General features: G+C 40.0%; 1 protein-coding gene across 1 annotated transcript in view; it reads left to right on the top strand.

The window, feature by feature from the left end:
• Positions 1 to 18,651, top strand: part of grik4 (glutamate receptor, ionotropic, kainate 4) — a 395,044-nt gene that overhangs the window by 264,626 nt on the left and 111,767 nt on the right. The window contains exons 7-8 of the mRNA XM_061681761.1: positions 10,028 to 10,206; positions 15,341 to 15,394. Coding sequence (XP_061537745.1) covers positions 10,028 to 10,206; positions 15,341 to 15,394 — 233 coding nt within the window. The remainder of the gene's footprint in view (positions 1 to 10,027; positions 10,207 to 15,340; positions 15,395 to 18,651) is intronic.

Genomic DNA, 18,651 nt, shown 5'->3' with positions numbered 1-18,651 from the left:
TCCACGCCACTGACAGCCTAATAGAGTGTGACCGATTCATGCATATTTTCCAACCATGGCTAAGGACACACAGAAGCAGAGGCCAAAGGTAGCTTACATGCCAGGACAGACATTAATCGAGCTAGCATTCTCACCAGTGATGCCAGTAACGCTTTGCAAAGTAACGTAGCGTTACTCCCAAAAACCGCCATTTTGAGTAACGAGCAAAGTAACGCGTTACTTTTCCTGGGAAAGTAATGAGACTATAGTTACTTCTTCAAACCAACAATAGTTACTTTTGCATCGTCAATGTCTCTCAACCAACACTAATTCGTAGCTGGTAATTTGAACAAAGAGAAGGGTTTTCCCCATGTGTCAGTGTGGGTATATAAAAGCAACACACACAAAGATATGGGCACATTCAAAACACCTTTTTTATTTGTACAGATGCTTGCTGTGACCGTTTGAAGAGACACTGTATTGCAATTTCATGAATGAGGTGATGAGAGTAGCTGCCACTTAGCTCAAACAGCACATTTAAGATGTTCTTGTTTTATCAAGGAACTGGCCCCAGCAGCTGCTGCGCTGTTTTATTGAATTTTGTAAAAACACCCATGACAATATTTATAATAGTATTTACATGCTGTCCATTTATTGTGCAGTAATCACAGACGCTTATATTAATGGCAGGCCATTGTGTGAGTGGTTACAAGTAATCAATAGTAAGGCAAATGTGAGTGCGACAATGAGTGCAAACAATTCCCACGCCAGTTACAAAACAGTCAGCTGTGTGAACGACTACGCTACCAATGGCTCTTGCCAGTTCTTGACCGCAGCGACCAAAGTCAAATACATTTTTTAGTGGACGCGTCGATTTAAGAAAGACCTTTGTGCACTCTGAGTACTGTCAAAAAGGTAAACAAGAGCAACACACTGACATACGTCTTCTATTTGGGGTTTTCTATTAAATTACTCATGAAATTGTCTTTTATACGACACATAGAGTGATATTCCTCTGCTGTGGCGTGTTTCTCACCATTTTGTCATGTTTTTTTTTTTTTTTTACAATGACTTATTCTCTTTTTATCCAACAGATATCTTGTTCAGGTCACTTTTTGTGTTCCTTTTAGGTGAAGTGGGAAGTGGTCGTTATAGGTGTTGTTCATGCCCAATAGTCTCAAGACACTTACCACTCGAACACGCCCACCCGCCCCTCACATCAATTCAAGAATCGCATTTTTCCTCAAGGTGAACATTTTTTGGGGGCTGCAGCATAAATCTGAAAGTGAGTGCTTGGGAGGCAATCAAAGTGGGTAAGATTTAACAAGACATTGACTATTTATCATCGTAGATGATAGTTGGACCCACATTTAAATTCTGAGGCCCTGGTACTGCAGTCAAACTAAATGACACAGTAATGGCTTTGTCCCTACATAATGTTTTTCGTCATTAAAATAATTAGTTTGAAATTAATACACACATCAATACAAAAAAAATGCAATTATGTGCAACTCTATACCAGCATTGTGCTGTATTTCACTCAAAAAAGCAACAAAGAAAACAATTATGTCAGTGTTTGTTTATGTCCTGAATGACATGCTCCTTAGTGTGTGATTTAAATTGACGCTTCCATGGCATTACCCAAATATAAAACAACAATACAAATGATTAGACTTTCGATAGCCTCTTCAATCAAACGGACAAGAACAAAAAAAAGCATTTTGCACAATGAAGACCAATCAGTGAAACTCAAATGTGAGTATGAAAATTTGTCAGGTTTTGGTGCAGTTATTACCATATCACCCAACTAAAAATCAGAGCGCAGCAATGTGCCTTCATGGAATTTTACCCTCATTCTTGCACTGTACCTAAAGTAAACAAGACCACAGACGTATCTTTCCTCCACAGAAAGTTTATTGTAATCCACTATCAGATACATACACATGATTCAATTTCTGTGCTTTAGCAGAATGCAGGTCACAATTTTACTTGAACATTGTCCACAAAATCATCCTCTTTCTTTGAATTTAAAGTTCAGATATTTTTCCTGGCAGCACGGTGAGCGACTGGTTAGCACATCTGCCTCACAGTTCTGAGGACCGGGGTTCAAATCCCGGCCCCGCCTGTGTGGAGTTTGCATGTTCTCCCCGTGCCTGCGTGGGTTTTCTCCGGGCACTCCGGTTTCCTCCCACATACCACATGAATGTGTGTGCGAATGGTTGTTTGTTTATATGTGCCCTGCGATTGGCTGCCGACCAGTTCAGGGTGTACCCCGCCTCTCGCCCGAAGATAGCTGGGATAGGCTCCAGCACGCCCGCGACCCGCGTGAGGATAAAGCGGTACAGAAAATGGATGCATGGATGGATATTTGTCCTCATGGATTAAATGTAATTCAAACTGCAGTTTCATTTGTGTTGCAACCTGATTGTGTCCATTCATCCATTCAACAATTAAAAACTCTAATATGATTGTGATGTATCATAACATAGGTTTGACATTCCTGCATGGGTGCAGCATTTCTAGCCAGCGACATTAGAATTGATATTTAATTTAAATTCTTAATATTCTTTCTATCAAACAGGTCATGAATATTGAGATTGAAACATTCAAAAATGAATAATTCCTACAGCATTTACGTGGAGTTATGTTTAATCGGCGTACCCCCTTAGGATGATTAGGGGTTTAGGATTATAAGGCCTTGGAAAAATGGGGGAAAATAAAGCCCCTGAAGGGCCATGGGGAAAAATAAACTGTATGCAGCAAAAAAGTTCCACGAGCACACCAGAAGGTTTTCTTGTGCATACCAGAAAGGTTTTCTGGTAAGCACGGGTTTCTGGTTGTTAACATGCAAACTACACACGGGAAGGCCGGAGCCGAGTTCCAAACCCGTAACTTCTGAAAATGGGAGGCAAACGCGCTAACCACTAGAAAACTGTGCTGTCCAATGATTTTGTTGTCCAACAATTTGTACAGTACAGAAACAGTATAATAATTGTTGGACACCCAATTACATCCGTGTGGGCACCTACAACCCAATTATAATTCATCTAATATTGTAATAATAGACAAAAGCTATAACACTAAACTCTTGGCCGCAACCAATATTGAATCGATTAATTGATCGTTAACTTTCTCCATAGTCGATAAAGGAAATTTTGTGAAATGCCCAGTTTCTACAACTCTGTCTTTCACACAAGCCCAATGACCCGATGCTAGTTCTTAGTCCAGCGATGAAAGGAAGCACCTGATTCTTAGCTAAAACCTTCATCACCACTGCAGTGCACCTGATGGAAGTCAGTGATGAAATATGGTTGCCCTCAGTGGTTATTTTGGGTTAATGGGACTGCGATTACGCTGGCACCTCAATATTTTGACATATCTCCTCCACTATACATTTTAAAGTTCACAGTGGTGGCAAAGTCATAAAAGTAGGTCTTACTATGCCCAAGGCTAAATGATGAGTCATCACAAAGGGAATGTATTATTCACCTGCACCCACTGTGGATTTCAGTCTCTGCTACTGTAACATTCATTAACTCGACTGTCTGCGGATTATAGTAGAGGAATTTGTTCTCAGATTTATGTGTACAGCACATCTGTCTGCACACACACTTTGTTGACATCAAAGCTAAACTTAACATGAGACACAGGAAAAGTAGACGGCTGTAGTTTACATACATTTCTTTATTTTCTGGTGTTGCCAGGAGTTTTGTTTTTTCGTACTACAAACACACTCTTTAGTCAGGATTTTTGGAAGGAAATGTTCTTCCACTATCATGAATTTAAAGAATAGAAAGACTATTTCCAGTTCGTTTCAGGGTATGTAATCATACTAGCCACATAAATGCTTCCCTCAAACAAGTAAGATTTAGTATAGGCACTCATAGGATCAAACATAATCATCACATGGGTGAAGTACATGCTAAGCTGAATTTTTATTTGTTTTAATTTTGTTTTAAATGTAATCTCTGCCCGGTGGGTCTATAGTGGTGTTGCATGAATGTGAGCCAAGGAAGTTTAAAACCTTTTCTTATGGCTGAATTTGTCTTAATTTATGTCATTTTCTGAAGAGTTTGTGTATTATTGTTTTAGTTGTAGTGATATTATGGGGGCAATATTTGAAGTTGCACATCCCTATCTTATATTTTTTGTCTATTTGACATTAATCGTCTGATTAAATAAATAAATCAGAAGTTATTCCCTAGTTACTAAATACTTTGAGTTGTTTCTTTTACTGTTTCGCTAGATTTCTCCATATTAGTCCTTGCTATTTACTGTATGTTGTTCATTTTTGTTGTTGTTTTTTTTCTTCCTCGAAATGGATGCCTCCCCCACTGTCTGCAGTTGAGTGACAACTTCGGTGTATCTACCCAAACAAAGGGCTCTATATTCGCAGATTGGGCAACGTACGCCAGAGTGCAAATGGTGCACATCTTTACATTCATGGCAGCGCAAGACTCACCGCGCGTGTTTGCCTATTTGGCAGACAGGCATGCGGTGTCAGCGCAGCGGTGGTGTTTCCTTTGGCTTCTGCCCGGAGCATGTGACATTTTGTTGACTGAGGGCTCTATTTTCAGTGATGCATCTTCATTTTTGTGAAAGCGCAAGACTCGTTGCACATTGGCAGACCCGTCTGTGCCAAGCTGGGCTGTGTCAGCACACCGAAGGTGTGCCCTTGGAGATGCCCTTAGCAGAATGATATTATGGTGTCAGAAAGTGCACAAACGATCGTAGGATAGAATCATGAGGTCCACTAACATTTAAGTCGCCCGCGGTTATCACCAGCTCGTCCTGGACTTAATCACATTGTCTTTTGCCACACGTACCGGCCAAGTGACAATGCCGTCGTGCACGGATTGGTCGAGAGAGAGAGACCCACGCGTGCGAGACAGTCATTGCACCTCACTTAAAAGGAATGAATGAATTATGCCGCTTGGCAAAAAAAGTCAGCTGTGTTTCCGCCCACCGCAAGACAGCAGAAAAATACCCCTTTGAAAGTGATGCAATCAGAACCCTGATGAGAGCATGAACTTCTTTCCGTGTCACTATATTTGTATGCAGACACGTCAGCCACAGTCCAATGTCTGATGTCATAAAGTTGACGTGAAATTGTACTTGATGTCCCTATGAGCTGCTGCGGAGGCTTGGATGCGAGGAAGACAGACAAGGAGGGTGATTTAGTGGAAGCTATTTCAAGCTCATCAAATATGCTCAGTATCGTACGACAGAGGGAGCCGGAATGACAGGTTTAATGGAGAGAAGAGGAGGACCCATGTCACAGGCGTCCACATACAACAAAACAAACACTTTCAATAATATACTGCTATGCAGACAGGAAGTAGCTCATGTATTCACCATGGAACATTTGGGAGAGCACCGTAAACTACGGACGCACGATAACTATCGGACCAAGAACAATCGGCCCGATATTGAGGAAAAAAATAAAATCACACTTATCGGTTCGATATAAAAAAAAATTTTTAAAAAACGTGACCAAAAACATGAACCGTATCATTCCAATATCATCTGGCCGCCAGTAACTTAGTTCGTAACTATGAAGCTTGCGGCAAGATGCAAAGCAGCGGACTCTCTTCGCAGCTCAAGCCGACAAAGGAGGAGGGCGGGGGGAGAGGGGGGCTCTGCCGCATGTGGAAGCACGGTTGTTGCAGTGCAGCTAAGGTAACAACAGTTAACGCCTGCAAACGCCGCTCCGATCCATCTTCTATTTCAACTTTAGCTCACTGGACAATAAATTAGATCATCTACAAATGGAAGTAACATAAAAAAAACACAACAGCCCTCCATCGATCTGCAAGGAAATGTTGAAGCGCGTATCCAGTACCGGCGTCTGCCATCTTGCTCGAGCAGCACCAACACGCCCCCCTTCGCCAGCCACAAATCCATCCATCCATTTTTTGTACTGTTTATCCTCACTCGGGTCGCGGGCATGCTGGAGCCTATCCCAGCTATCTTCGGGTGAGAGGCGTGGTACACCATGAACTGGTCGCCAGCCAATCGCAGGGCACATAGAAACAATCACATTCACATCTACGGGCATTTTAGAGTCTTCAATTAATGTATTTGGGATGTGGGAGAAAACCCACGCAGGCACGGGGAGAACCTGCAAACTCCACACAGACGGGGCACAATAACAAAGTACATTTATACATTGCATCCCATCTCAATCTCATTGTACTTGTGTGGCATTCTATTGTACGACTAGTTTGATAGAAAATACAATTATATACAATGGGCTTTACACGATCAGGATTTTTGGGGCCGATCACTGATCAGCGAGTTTAAAAAACCGATAACCGATCACAAGATGGAGGAATGTGTCTATTTAAATGACCTGTTCATTTACTGTATATACTGGAGTACTTAATTGCTCAAAAAAAAATATTTATAATACATAATGTATCTTTGTTCCTCTTTATGCCAGTGAGGCATAGTCACAGACAGAGGAAATGAATGGTCTTCTATAAGATGGCGGGAAGTAAATACAGTAATTAATGTATCCACTTTTTGTGGCATTTTTGTTTGTTGGTGTGCCGTGAGATTTTTCAATTGTAAAATATGTTCCTTGGCTCCATAAAGGTTGGAAATCACTGCTCTAGTCAGATCGTGTATTCCAGTCAATCAGGTCAAACCAACGTTACATGACAGAAATAATGGGTGCTAACTTACTGTAATTAAATTACTTCATTTTTAATTAAATGACTTCACCCACACGGAAACCTTAGAGCATTATTCGACAGAACGGCGGCATGTTTACGTACAACCGTCAGTGCTAGCAGCAGCTTGCTAGGCTACATAACATTTTATTGCCTGCTTGTGAGCCGTATCGTATGAAAAGTACGGCAACATACCTCAAGCAAGCCTTAAACGAACATCCTCTCCTCTCCCGAGCACCGGTGACCACCAACACACGGTTTTTCCCATTTTGTCCTTATAATACAAAGACGACGCGCTCCACTCATTACGTGTTGCCTGCCTCCGACGTGTTGTCTGTCCCACACCGCCGACGTATTTTCCTCCTTTTATTTTAAAAAATAACTTCATTGGCCATCAGATATTTTACAGTACTCCGTCAAAAGACACGCGACAAGGCTAAAAATAAACTAGCTTTTAGATTAAAATATACTGTGCACGATGGCGACGCGGAGTAAATGTCTTTTGCGGATTGATCGGATCGAATTATGACATTAAAGCCGATCAGCATAAAATGCTAAATATCGGCCAATACCGATCAACCCGATAAAATCGGTGTAAAGTCTAATATACAATATACATAAGTAGGTGGGTCCCAGCTCCAGCTTTCCATCAGTTTTGGGCTTCTCGGCCTGGAAATTGTTGCAGGCCCTTGATATAGCCATCCATCCATCCATCCATTTTCTGAGCCACTTCTCCTCACTAGGGTCGCAGGCGTGCTGGAGCCTATCCCAGCTATCATCGGGCAGGAGGCGGGGTACACCCTGAAGTGGCAGGGCACATATAAACAAACAACCATTTGCACTCACATTCACACCCACGGGCAATTTAGAGTTGTCAATTAACCTACCATGCATGTTTTTGTGATGTGTGAGGAAACGGGAGTGCCTGGAGAAAACCCACGAAGGCACGGGGAGAAAATGCAAACTCCACACAGGCGGGGCCGGGGATTCAACCCTGGTCCTCAGAACTGTGAGGCAGGCGCTCTAACCAGTTGACCACCGTACCGCGCCCTTGATATAAACCATTAAAAAAATTACATTGGTTATCAGTATAGGCATAGGCTTGGAGAAGCAGCAGTTATCGGTATTGGTAGAAAAAAAACAGTTATCGTGCATCCCTACCGCAAGCGCAAAATGAAGTTTGAAATAAGGGAATTGGAAGTGTTAGTTGGAGAGGCAAACAAACATATTACTGAGTTACAAAAAAAAAAATATATATATATATATATATATATATATATATATATATATATATATATATATATATATATATCGGATTTGAAATGTTTGGGGTAGCCTGAAACTACATTAAAAAAAAAACTACGTTTTGTTTGCTCTAACTCATTCTGAGTGTGTATGAATTGGATGTGTGTACCCACCCTGTGGAACATTGCATTTAAAACTTGGGACAGCACACGCAAAAAAACTGCTCTGGGAGAAGCCAGTACCAAATGCCACAGTACAAAAACTTTGACGCGAGGAAATGTTGAAAGGAGCTTTATCATAGCTGATGGCGTGACCCTTTTTTGTGACTGGATCCAAGTCAACCATTACATTGTTTAGAAGTATATGGTATATTGCAATAATTTTTGTTTCTGGCATTGAATTTTTGAAATGTTTACTCAAGCAGAAAAGATCCATTGTCCCAGTCACCGCCTCCTCATCATTATTATGCACAGCGATCAGGTTTGCACCTACCTGCTTTTCAGATGTATTTAAAGACTTAACATCTGCCATTGCAATTTGTCTCAGGTATTGATAAATCACATTGTGTGTGTTAAATTAAGCAATGTGCATGTACTCTTCCTAAAACCCTGAAATTGAAATGCGCAGCAATTTTTCGCATCCTGGGTGTGACCAGTTAGTAAATCAGCTTCCACATCTGTTTACGTGAGGAATCAAGTTTGCGCTTGTTTCTGCATGCGCAAACCTTTAGTAAATTAGACCGACAGTATAAAACATTTGGAGGCCAGAAACTTTACAAGGATATTCCAGGTTTCCAGAGCAGGAAACACTCGCCACAACATTACGCATGGCTACACAACATCTGTATAAAAACAGTATTTATGTTTTTATTATCCTTTCAATTAGCTATCTCTTAGTGTAGTGCAGTCATACACCTCTGCAAGAAACAACCACAGCCGGTTTCATTGCCACGTTCAGAACCACGCAGAGCCATTGGGTTCGGAACACCTAAATACAGAGCGCCGTCGGTTTTCGAGGGTCCTGTCCTGACGTGATATTTTACAAGGCAAGCTGAGTATTTATTGTATTTCATTTGATTGTTTCATATTCATGGTCTAGACTGTTTTAATTCAATTATTTAATGTAATTATGACCTTATTTTGCTACTGTATTAGCGTAGGTAAATTATGGACTCTAGTGTGTTCCCACTTATGTACAAATTTTGGTTGTATTACTGCTGTAGCAACAAAATTTCATTATAAACTGTGGACCCTTTGTATACCAAGACTCAAAGCAGGCTGCTAACATGAGTTTAAATGAGAGCATATGTTTTATTTAGACATCGTGAAGCAGCATGTGACTCATTATTGATTTTTCTTTTTTTTGTGCTCTCAGTTCCAAGTAAGTCTCAACAATCAGATGCTTGTGGTCATATTTAGAATGAGTGGCAAAAGCTGCCGTGTTAGATACTTTTACTTGCTCTGTACACCATGGCCTCTTCCTGCAGTAATGGAACAACAAAAGACAACTCTTGGTGTTTCCTGGTTTTAATTACGGTAATAAAAAAATATTAGCCTCCACTGAACTGAGCTCTGACAGGATGCCAAGGTAACTTTCATGCTAATTTGTTGAGGTCTGTGCTCTCTAATAATCCCAGTTGAGTTTCCCTTCTTCCTATATTGGAAATTAGCCAAATAACCTCTCAGGGTCTCCGCTAAATATATGGATGCCAAGTGACTCGTTAACTGCTGCCAGGAGCCTTTTGATTAAGTTGGCTAAGTTTTAATTAGTGCAAATCCCTCTTACCTTTCTGGAGTCAAAACAGTATATTACCACAGGATCAAGCAGAAGGCAAGTTGCTCAAAGGCTTTTTGTGTGTGTGTGAGACAGCAGTCAAATAAGAGTACGTTAAGCTATCAAGCTTGTGTTCTGGATGGGAACAAACATCCCATTTGGACAAGCAAGTGACGTGTATAGCTGTCACCATGGTTACACTCTGATGCCAGTGATAGTCTCTATGCACCTCTCTGACTCTTCTACAACTTTTTTTTAACCTTTGTGAAAGATTATCCTTGTAAAGCCTACTCAAGTCTAATTTAGAGTTTTCACTTCATCATGTGTAATCCGCTGTGTGTTTGTGCGCATCTCAGGCTTATTGAACCTAGAGCAGCTCCTCAGGCAGTTCCTCATCTCCAAGGAGACCCTGTCAGTGCGTATGCTCGACGACAGCCAGGACCCGACCCCCCTTCTGAAGGAGATACGAGACGACAAGACCGCCACCATCATCGTCGACGCCAACGCCACCATGTCCCATATCATTCTGGAACGGGTGAGTTTTGTTCACATGATAGAAATATAACTAGAATCCCTGAGGACTGAGAAATGCTGAAAGGCAATAAATGTTCAAGGGTGAAAGTAATTCAATATGTAGAGATTTTTTTATTATTTTCTTTTTACCTTACAAAAAAAAAAAATCATTGCTTCGGCTTCAATTTTGATCTGTTGAGATATATATTGTATTTCCCACAGGGGACAAATGAGAGAGTGAAGAAAATACAGGGAGAGAAAAATGTTTTTTTTTTTTTCACTGCCATAATCCATTTGCTGTCTTGAATCACAAGGAAGATACATTGTTGCACTTTGGGCTGAGGGCACATCTTTAAAAAGCACAGCATCAGTCTACAGTCGAAGAAATTGTCTAAAATAAAGGCAGTTGAGGCAGTGTCAAAGAATAACAATAATAAAAAAGATGCTTTTATATACAAAAAGATATCGATGACAACATAAAACACAATCTCATCCCATGTTTCATCATTACTCTCAGCATAAATTAAATAAGATGTGTATCTTGATACCATATTCATTATTTGCTTCTGCTGTACATTTATTTAACCGTGAACATGTTGTTTGATCAGAGTATTTCAATGACGATGACTACTTACACTGTAGTCACAATGGCAGATATCCGACTGATATCTCGATCTTAGGTTAGCCATTAGCATGGCTTGTCCTTCAAATGCCATGATACATATCTTGCTTCAGTTACCAAACACTGCATCTTTCAAGTTGGTATTGTACCACATATTGCTATCATATACCATTGCACAATAACATCAACACCACCCCAAAATCATGTTCAATCACTAATTTAATACACACACAAAAAAAATCTTAACTTTTGTATGCTGTCATTGATTAAAATAATACAAACATGCACCAGCCGTCCATCTGTGCTCACGCCGACCCCCTGACCAGACGTGTTTTATCACAAAAGTTACATCATTCTAAGCCGTGATGTAATATATAGATCCAGACTCTCAATCTTGAGGCAACATAATGCTGCGCGGCTCACGCAAAGTGAGGATTAGGCAGAGTTTTATGACACTTCTCAGACCTTTCAAGCATCCAAGAGCATTAATAATTTGTTAGCAAGCTATTTTCAACACTTTAAATCAGTGAATAATGTATAAAAACAACAGACTACGTGGGGACAGACCAATAGTATCGATTTGTGAACAAAATATTAAACTGACCATATTTCCGCACGACAGAGACAATATTTCAATTGTCTTGAACAAAGTGGTGTAAGTCCAGCCTCACACTTTTAGGATGTATCAGTTTCATGTGACCATCTGTAATGTAAACCCTTCCATCTATTTTCCAATGAGTAAAATCAACTTTACGAATGTCATTACTTTCTAAAAACAGCGTTAGCAGAGTTCATAACTATAGTAGTGATATGCAAACCCATGAAGCTCATTGTGTTAGGGAAGAACATTTTTATGACGCCATTAGTGAGCATGACACTTTGTCTCCAACAGAACAATATGATCCTTATGTGCTGCCTCCTTTTCCAACACATGCTGACAATTAACCTTTCAGTCCATTTTTAACACCTTGGACACTTAAAATGATGACACTTCACCAGATTGGAGACTAATGTCTGTGAGAGAATGGATGGCATCGATAGTAGGAGCTGGGGAAACGAGGATGTTTGGCAGTGGCATGTGATCCTGCTGTAATTAATACACACCTCATTATTTCTGCAAGACAATGGATGGATGGATGGCCAGATTGAGGGTGACGTCAAGTGGATGAATAATGGAGTTGAGAGAGCCGAAACATTTTCTTCCGTTCTCATTCGCTCTCTCCTGCTGTAGTCTTCTCCTCAATCAAGCATTCGGCTGCCATCAGTGTCATCTGGTCACCATAGCAACCATTACGACCCTGGGCCAAAGTGCAGTGGGAGTCCTCAGTAGGATGTCTTGCTTCTCACTGCCTTTGTTACCCTTTCTCTCCTCCTTTTTCATCATGATCCATTTAGAAGCACCCTAAGTATTGGTAGACTGGGCCATTACATTTACAGGGGTGTAAAAATGCATGCAAATAAATAAATAAATAAATAAAAATAAAAACATTCATTGCCAAGAAACAAAAACAAGTAATCTGGTTTGATATAATAATGATCCATAGAGTGAAACCTACCATCTAATATATGAACACAAACTTGGCAACTTGTATGCAGGTATGTTTATATCTGTAAATAAAATGATAAACCATGAGTAAACTTACCGAGACTAGAATCAGGAGGGGAAAAAAGTCAAAATCCACTCAAATATATTGACGACGGGGATTTTCAAATGAAAGGTCAGGGCTTGCAGCCTAATGACAATGGATGGAGTTTCATGACACTTGTCATGAGACATTATGTCGACAAGGGTGTTGAAAAGCTGGCAATCCCAACTCTCAAGGGGAGAGCAAAACACCGATGTGTTTGCCAGGCTCTGATGATGATAACCGCGTCCAAAGGGACCCTTGTCTTGTGGACATCCTACATCCAAGCCTCATCGGACAAAGGTCTAGCCTCTGTGAGTTTTGGACAGTCAGAGTAATTTGGGGCAGTTGGGTTAGCACGCTGAAGGTAATCTCATTCAGTCAGAAAACAGCTGCAAAGACCTCGAGTAGTAAAGATCGCTGTAAGGGGCAGTCAGCAGTGTGTGCAAGTGGTGGAAAACTCAATAAAGAGTGTCCTCTGGCCTGGTGAATGATGTGGGTTTCAGCGAATGAGAGTGTGGAGTTGACCAGTTAGCCAGTCTTGGTGTGAGTTGTGCCATTGGAAGCTTGTGTATGAAGGTGCTTATTACATTTTTATCTTACCATTTGTTCAATACAATAAAGTAATAGATAGTGCACTGGTGGCTGTGTCTGTTCTTGACCACTTATAGGGGCATTACAATATGTTCTGAACAGCGATGGTAGGCTATGTTAAATTAGGTAATATTGCTACGTTACCCTGTGCTGGCAAGGTACACATTGCACGTTATCTTTTTTGTGTGAAATGATCACAACCTTTGGACATCCTCTGCCTTTTATGGACTCTTTACTCCTGCATGACCGCCATCATACATATTAGCAACTTATTTATACACAGAGTGGTGCATGTGGAAAAATGATCCCTGTGAAGCGTCGAAGCAGAGATTTTGCTTCAACTTTTTTTTTTAGAATTTAATTATTCTCGTGATTTGGTTAATTGTTGCAGCCCTACTCTAAATGTTCTGAACTCATGTTTTAATGCCAGTATTGTATATATAAAAAAAAAAGTACTGCTGCCCGGAGGAGTTGCGTCATACTGGAGTTATGAGTGGATGTCGCTCAACTTCTTATAGCAGACGTTATGTCATATTGTCTTAATTGATTAATGAAACTGTTAGATATTACATTTTTACTATTGCTTTAAACATCACTTGAACAGTATTTGATCATGCTTGAGTGATTATCAAAGGTTGCAAATGTGTTAAGCAAGGTACCCACACACCTACTGACTGGAAGTTTTGCTCCCAAGATAACAGATGGAAGTTCCTCACACTTTGTCGACAGAGTGACACAGATAATGAAAGTGAGATCCCGGAAGAGGGCAGATCATTATGGCGAGACTCTTGTTAAATGAGCTCCAGTGCACTGTAAATCTCTTGTGTATTAATTGCTCATCTTTTTAATACAAAATTGAACTAATTTTCTGCCTGATCATTGACTCATTCCACAAGCTTACAAAAGCAAAAGAAAATATACAAAACAAATACACTAATCAATAAGAATGACAGAGTACCCACAGAGGAATTGTGGTACTGCATGCGGATGTCTGGAGTGGGAGAGAAGTATGTTAGAATAATACAGGACATATATGAGGACAGCAGAACAGTAGTGAGGTGTGCTGTAGGTGTGGAAGAGGAGTTTAAGGTGGATTTGGGACTGCATCAGGGATCAGCCCTGATCCCCTTCCTGTTTGCAGTGGTGACGGATAGGCTGACAGATGAGGTTAGACTGGAATCCCCATGGACCATGATGTTTGCAGATGACATTGTGATCTGCAGTGAAAGCAGGGAGCAGGTTGAGGAACAGTTCGAAAGATGGAGGTATGCACTGGAAAGCAGAGGAATGAAGATTAGCCGAAGTAAGACAGAATATATGTGCATGAATGAGAAGGGTGGTGGGGGAAGAGTGAGGTTCCAGGGAGAAGAGCTAGCAATGGTGGAGGACTTTAAATACTTAGGGTCAACAGTCCAGAGCAATGGTGAGTGTGGTCAGGAAGTAAAGAAAAAGGTCCAAGCAGGTTGGAACAGGTGGAAGAAGATGTCGGGTGTGTTGTGTGACAGAAGAGTCTCTGCTAGGATGAAGGGCAAAGCTTACAAGACAGTGGTGAGGCCAGCCATGATGTACGGATTAGAGACAGTGGCACTGAAGAGACAATAGGAAGCAGAGATGGCGGTGGCGGAAATTAAGATGTTGAGGTTCGCGCTAGGAGTGACCAGGTTGGATAAAATTTGAAATGAGTTCAGAGGGACAGTCAAGGTTAGATGTCTTGGAGACAAAGTTAGAGAGAGCAGATTTTGATGGTTTGGACACATCCAGAGGAGAAATAGTGAGTATACTGGTAGAAGGGTGATGATATAATGCCAATGCCATTGCCAATGCCAGTGGCATTGGCAATCTGATGGCATTATAATCAAAAGTGTGAAAGTTTTTCAAGGTCATTGTTTCCAATTGTAGAAAAGAATGACTTGATCATCATCCTTACTGTGTGCCAATACCTATTTTTGATAATGACAGCAATTCTGAAAAGTTCACCATCTCCTTTCATGGCCGCACTCTGCTGTGACTTTGATTTAATCAAATTGCCAGACACTTGTCGAGCAGCATACTAATTCACCTCCAAAATTTAATTGCTCCCCCCTGAGCCACAGATAAATGTCTGTTCTTATCAAGAGTGGGATTTGATCACAGTGCCACAGAATGGAGCATAAGTTTACTGACCTCTCACCCCTTTCACTCCCTCTACTTTCCAATTTGTTTTAGCAGCTTCTCGTTCAGACTCCAAACCTTGTTTCACTGCTTTTTCATTGGCACTCTCTCATTCCACATACTTATATTTTCCCTTGTTGCTCATCTTTCTCTTTTGTTTGCAGGCATCAGAGCTGGGAATGCTGTCAGTCTACTACACATACATCTTCACCTCCTTGGTAAGCAAAACAAAAGCTGCTCTTTGCTTTTAGACACAAATCAAGCGAAACCTTAAAGTTGTATACCCCTGACGTAAAATCCTGAAAAATATACAGAAGATCCAGCTGTATCCCAGAATGGATTGCATTGGACTAAAGAGGTTCTAGTGTGTAGATTTGCTGTACCACTTTGATATTGTACACCCGTAACAGTTTTTTTTTTTTTTCTCTCACTTAAGTCAATAATTCAACGGATGGATGATGTTAAGCACACAGGAGCTGAGACAAAGATATGACACCATGGCCTCATTACGCAAAGTCGAATTGTATACAAAATAAGCAAATGCTGAGTGTTGTCAATTGCCTTAGCACAGGTCTGCGCTGTTTATTTAGGTGCGGGCCATTCCACCAAATCAGAGCCATTTGTTCCACAGGACGTAAAATGTATAAATGCACCATAAAATTTACTGTAAAATGTTTTATTAAGTAGTGTCCCGCACATTGAGCTGAGTGCATATTTAAATATAATTTAAAAAGTTAATACAATCCATTGCTTGTTACCGCTTCTTAAAGTTTGACTTTACCATTAAATATGATAGTTGAAATCCCTTATAAATGTTATGCTTTGCATATTTGGATTACTCTTTATCCAAACTATATTTTAAGTTAATTTTCTTTTTTTTAAAAATTTAAATGCACACTTCAGTCATGTCCCTGGGTTTTCACTCAGTCCTGTTACCCTAAAACATTACGCCATCTGAAAATGTGGAATATTCCACAATTCACATTCTACAGGAAGTTGCATCATTCAGCTCCTCTGCAGGTCATGGGAAAGCAAAAAGTAAATTCCCTCACTTATTTTTCTGTATATACAATATTTCAACTATGACTCAGGGACCTATATATATATATATATATATATATATATTTTTTTTTTTTTTTTTTTTAAATCACTCTAATATGCTTAAACATGCTATTTGCATAAATGCCATGTGTTGCCACAATTGCCAATTTCATGCATTTGCTAATTTAATACTAAAAACTCACTCCTACTCTCAATCATGTTGGTCTAATGAGGAGTTTCAGAATAAATAAAACAATGGCCACTACACCTTTTAGTAGTTTGTCTATTATTTGAGTTGAAAAAAAAGACCAATTTAATGCCAATTCGGTGGAATTATATATTTAAGTGACAACATCGCACAACTCATAACACAAGTAAACAATATAAGGAATAAATAATAAAAATGCTAAACGTTACATACAATTAAATTGGCCTGGACCTTCCCACCTACTGCATATTGGTTGAAATAAAAGTACCAGTAACCTTGGCTCCGTTCCACTGAACTCTGTCTGCAATCTTTTTCTTTATTAAAGAGTCAATGCACAGCTATTGTACCACATTAAAATCATATTTAATCCGCTTTGTTTTCCTTCTCCTTTTTATATACCACAGGTATTTAGTTTTTTCAACATGGATGTGATGTTTGAGTAGACACACTTGCATACATCTTCGATAGGTGTTTTGTCAGCTGGCCCAATCTCTCCGCTTATGCTGCAGTCACATTGACAGCTATCGGATTAGTGTACAATTTTTATCCATAGCCCTGATTCTGTTTTTGGGAGCTCCAATTCCATGCGTTTTTCTGAACTATATCATTTGGGAGCAAAAAAATAAAATACTTGTGCTACTTGAACCATTTAGGTTTTTTTTTCCTTTTCCTAATGTCTTGGAACACTACATGGTTGGATTTTTTCCTTAAACTGCCTTGAAGCTTTGCATTTTTTTATTACTATCCGGGGGGCAACATTGTACACCCAGGTGTCTCTGTTTGCCTCTGTCTGCAATATGCTGCTTTTTTGCCATGGTTGGGTTAATCTATGTAGAAAACAATGCTTCGTCTTGGGTATTGCTCGTCATTTGCGGTCCCAGCACCCCTGTTGTGAGGTAATAGGTGCATGTAAAGGGAGTAGGCAGAGTGAGTCAGATACACAGTATTTAAAAAGGCTAAGCCCCATTTTTAGACCATAGGTTGCTGCTGAAGCCGAAACTTTAAAGGTTAGAGATGAATCTATGCAAGTTTATATGGTATGTAAAGCTATGATAATCTTTATCTTTATCCTTTCATATACTTTAGAGCAGTTAAAACTCCATGGGTGTTTTTCTCAAAAAGAAATTTTTTTGGGGATATCTTAACATCTAAACAGCTTGAAAACACTTGTATTTTTATGGAACTGGAAAAGGTCAACACAGTAACAGTGTTAGCCCCATGGGGTACAATAGTGTAGGGACAGAAATGAACACCTACTGTCCTCCGAGTTCTGAAAATGTATTAACTAAAAGTAAAAGCTAATCATGTTAAACTGAGCCTTATAGTGTTTTTTTGTGGTTCAACCCCCCCCCCCCCCCCCCATAATAGCACTGCAGAATCTATTCACATTAAAATTTCAAATTTAGGGCTCACAAGAAGGCTACGTCCAGCTTTTGACATTCTTTCACAGCCTGTGAAGTCTTCACTTTTCCCCCCACATCGCTCTCTCCCAGGCAGTCTGGGACATGGTGAAGATGCAGGGAAGCGCCCGTGTCCCCTTAGTGACTCATCTCTAAAGCTTATTCATTATACTCACTGAGACAAAAGTGCAAGCAACACTGCAGCTGCAAAAATGTATTGGAGTGCTACCTTAAAGTTGGAAAGCCCCAAGATTTATACAATCATTGTACAAAGGTTGACCAACATTTTCCTGAAAATGTAATGCATTTTTGGACTTCAAACGGTAATCTTCTTTGATTTTATGTGATCAGTATTTTCTTATCTCCCATTTTGGATGTCAAGATCCAAAGGATAAGCTCTGCTTGAAAACTAAACGTTCATTTTCTCTCTGTCACCGTAATTAGGCAATGTCAGCTATATTATAAAGTTTACAATCTGGTTAAATGTTCGAAGATAAGTGCTAAAGAGTTGAGCAAGACGAAAGAAACTTTGGATGAAGTAGCAACGACATACGATTCATAAAATAACAAAAATCTCTCTCCAATAGGCACAATGATATGGTCCACTGATACCGAATAAAAGGCAAATGAGAATAAAGCTCAACATTCTGTTCAAATAATATATGTCATTGGTTACTTCTTTAAATGTGTGGAATGTATTGATAGTTTTGTGGACACTGATACATTTAGCCGCACCAATAGTAAATTGATACTGTTTGGTCTAATATTCACTGAATAAGAACATGACATTGTCAACTCTAAATCAGAGTTTATTAACCCTTACAAC

The sequence above is a fragment of the Phycodurus eques genome, chromosome 7, assembly GCF_024500275.1.
Source record: "Phycodurus eques isolate BA_2022a chromosome 7, UOR_Pequ_1.1, whole genome shotgun sequence".
NCBI lineage: Eukaryota > Metazoa > Chordata > Actinopteri > Syngnathiformes > Syngnathidae > Phycodurus > Phycodurus eques.
This window is presented reverse-complemented; position numbering and strand designations above follow the sequence as displayed.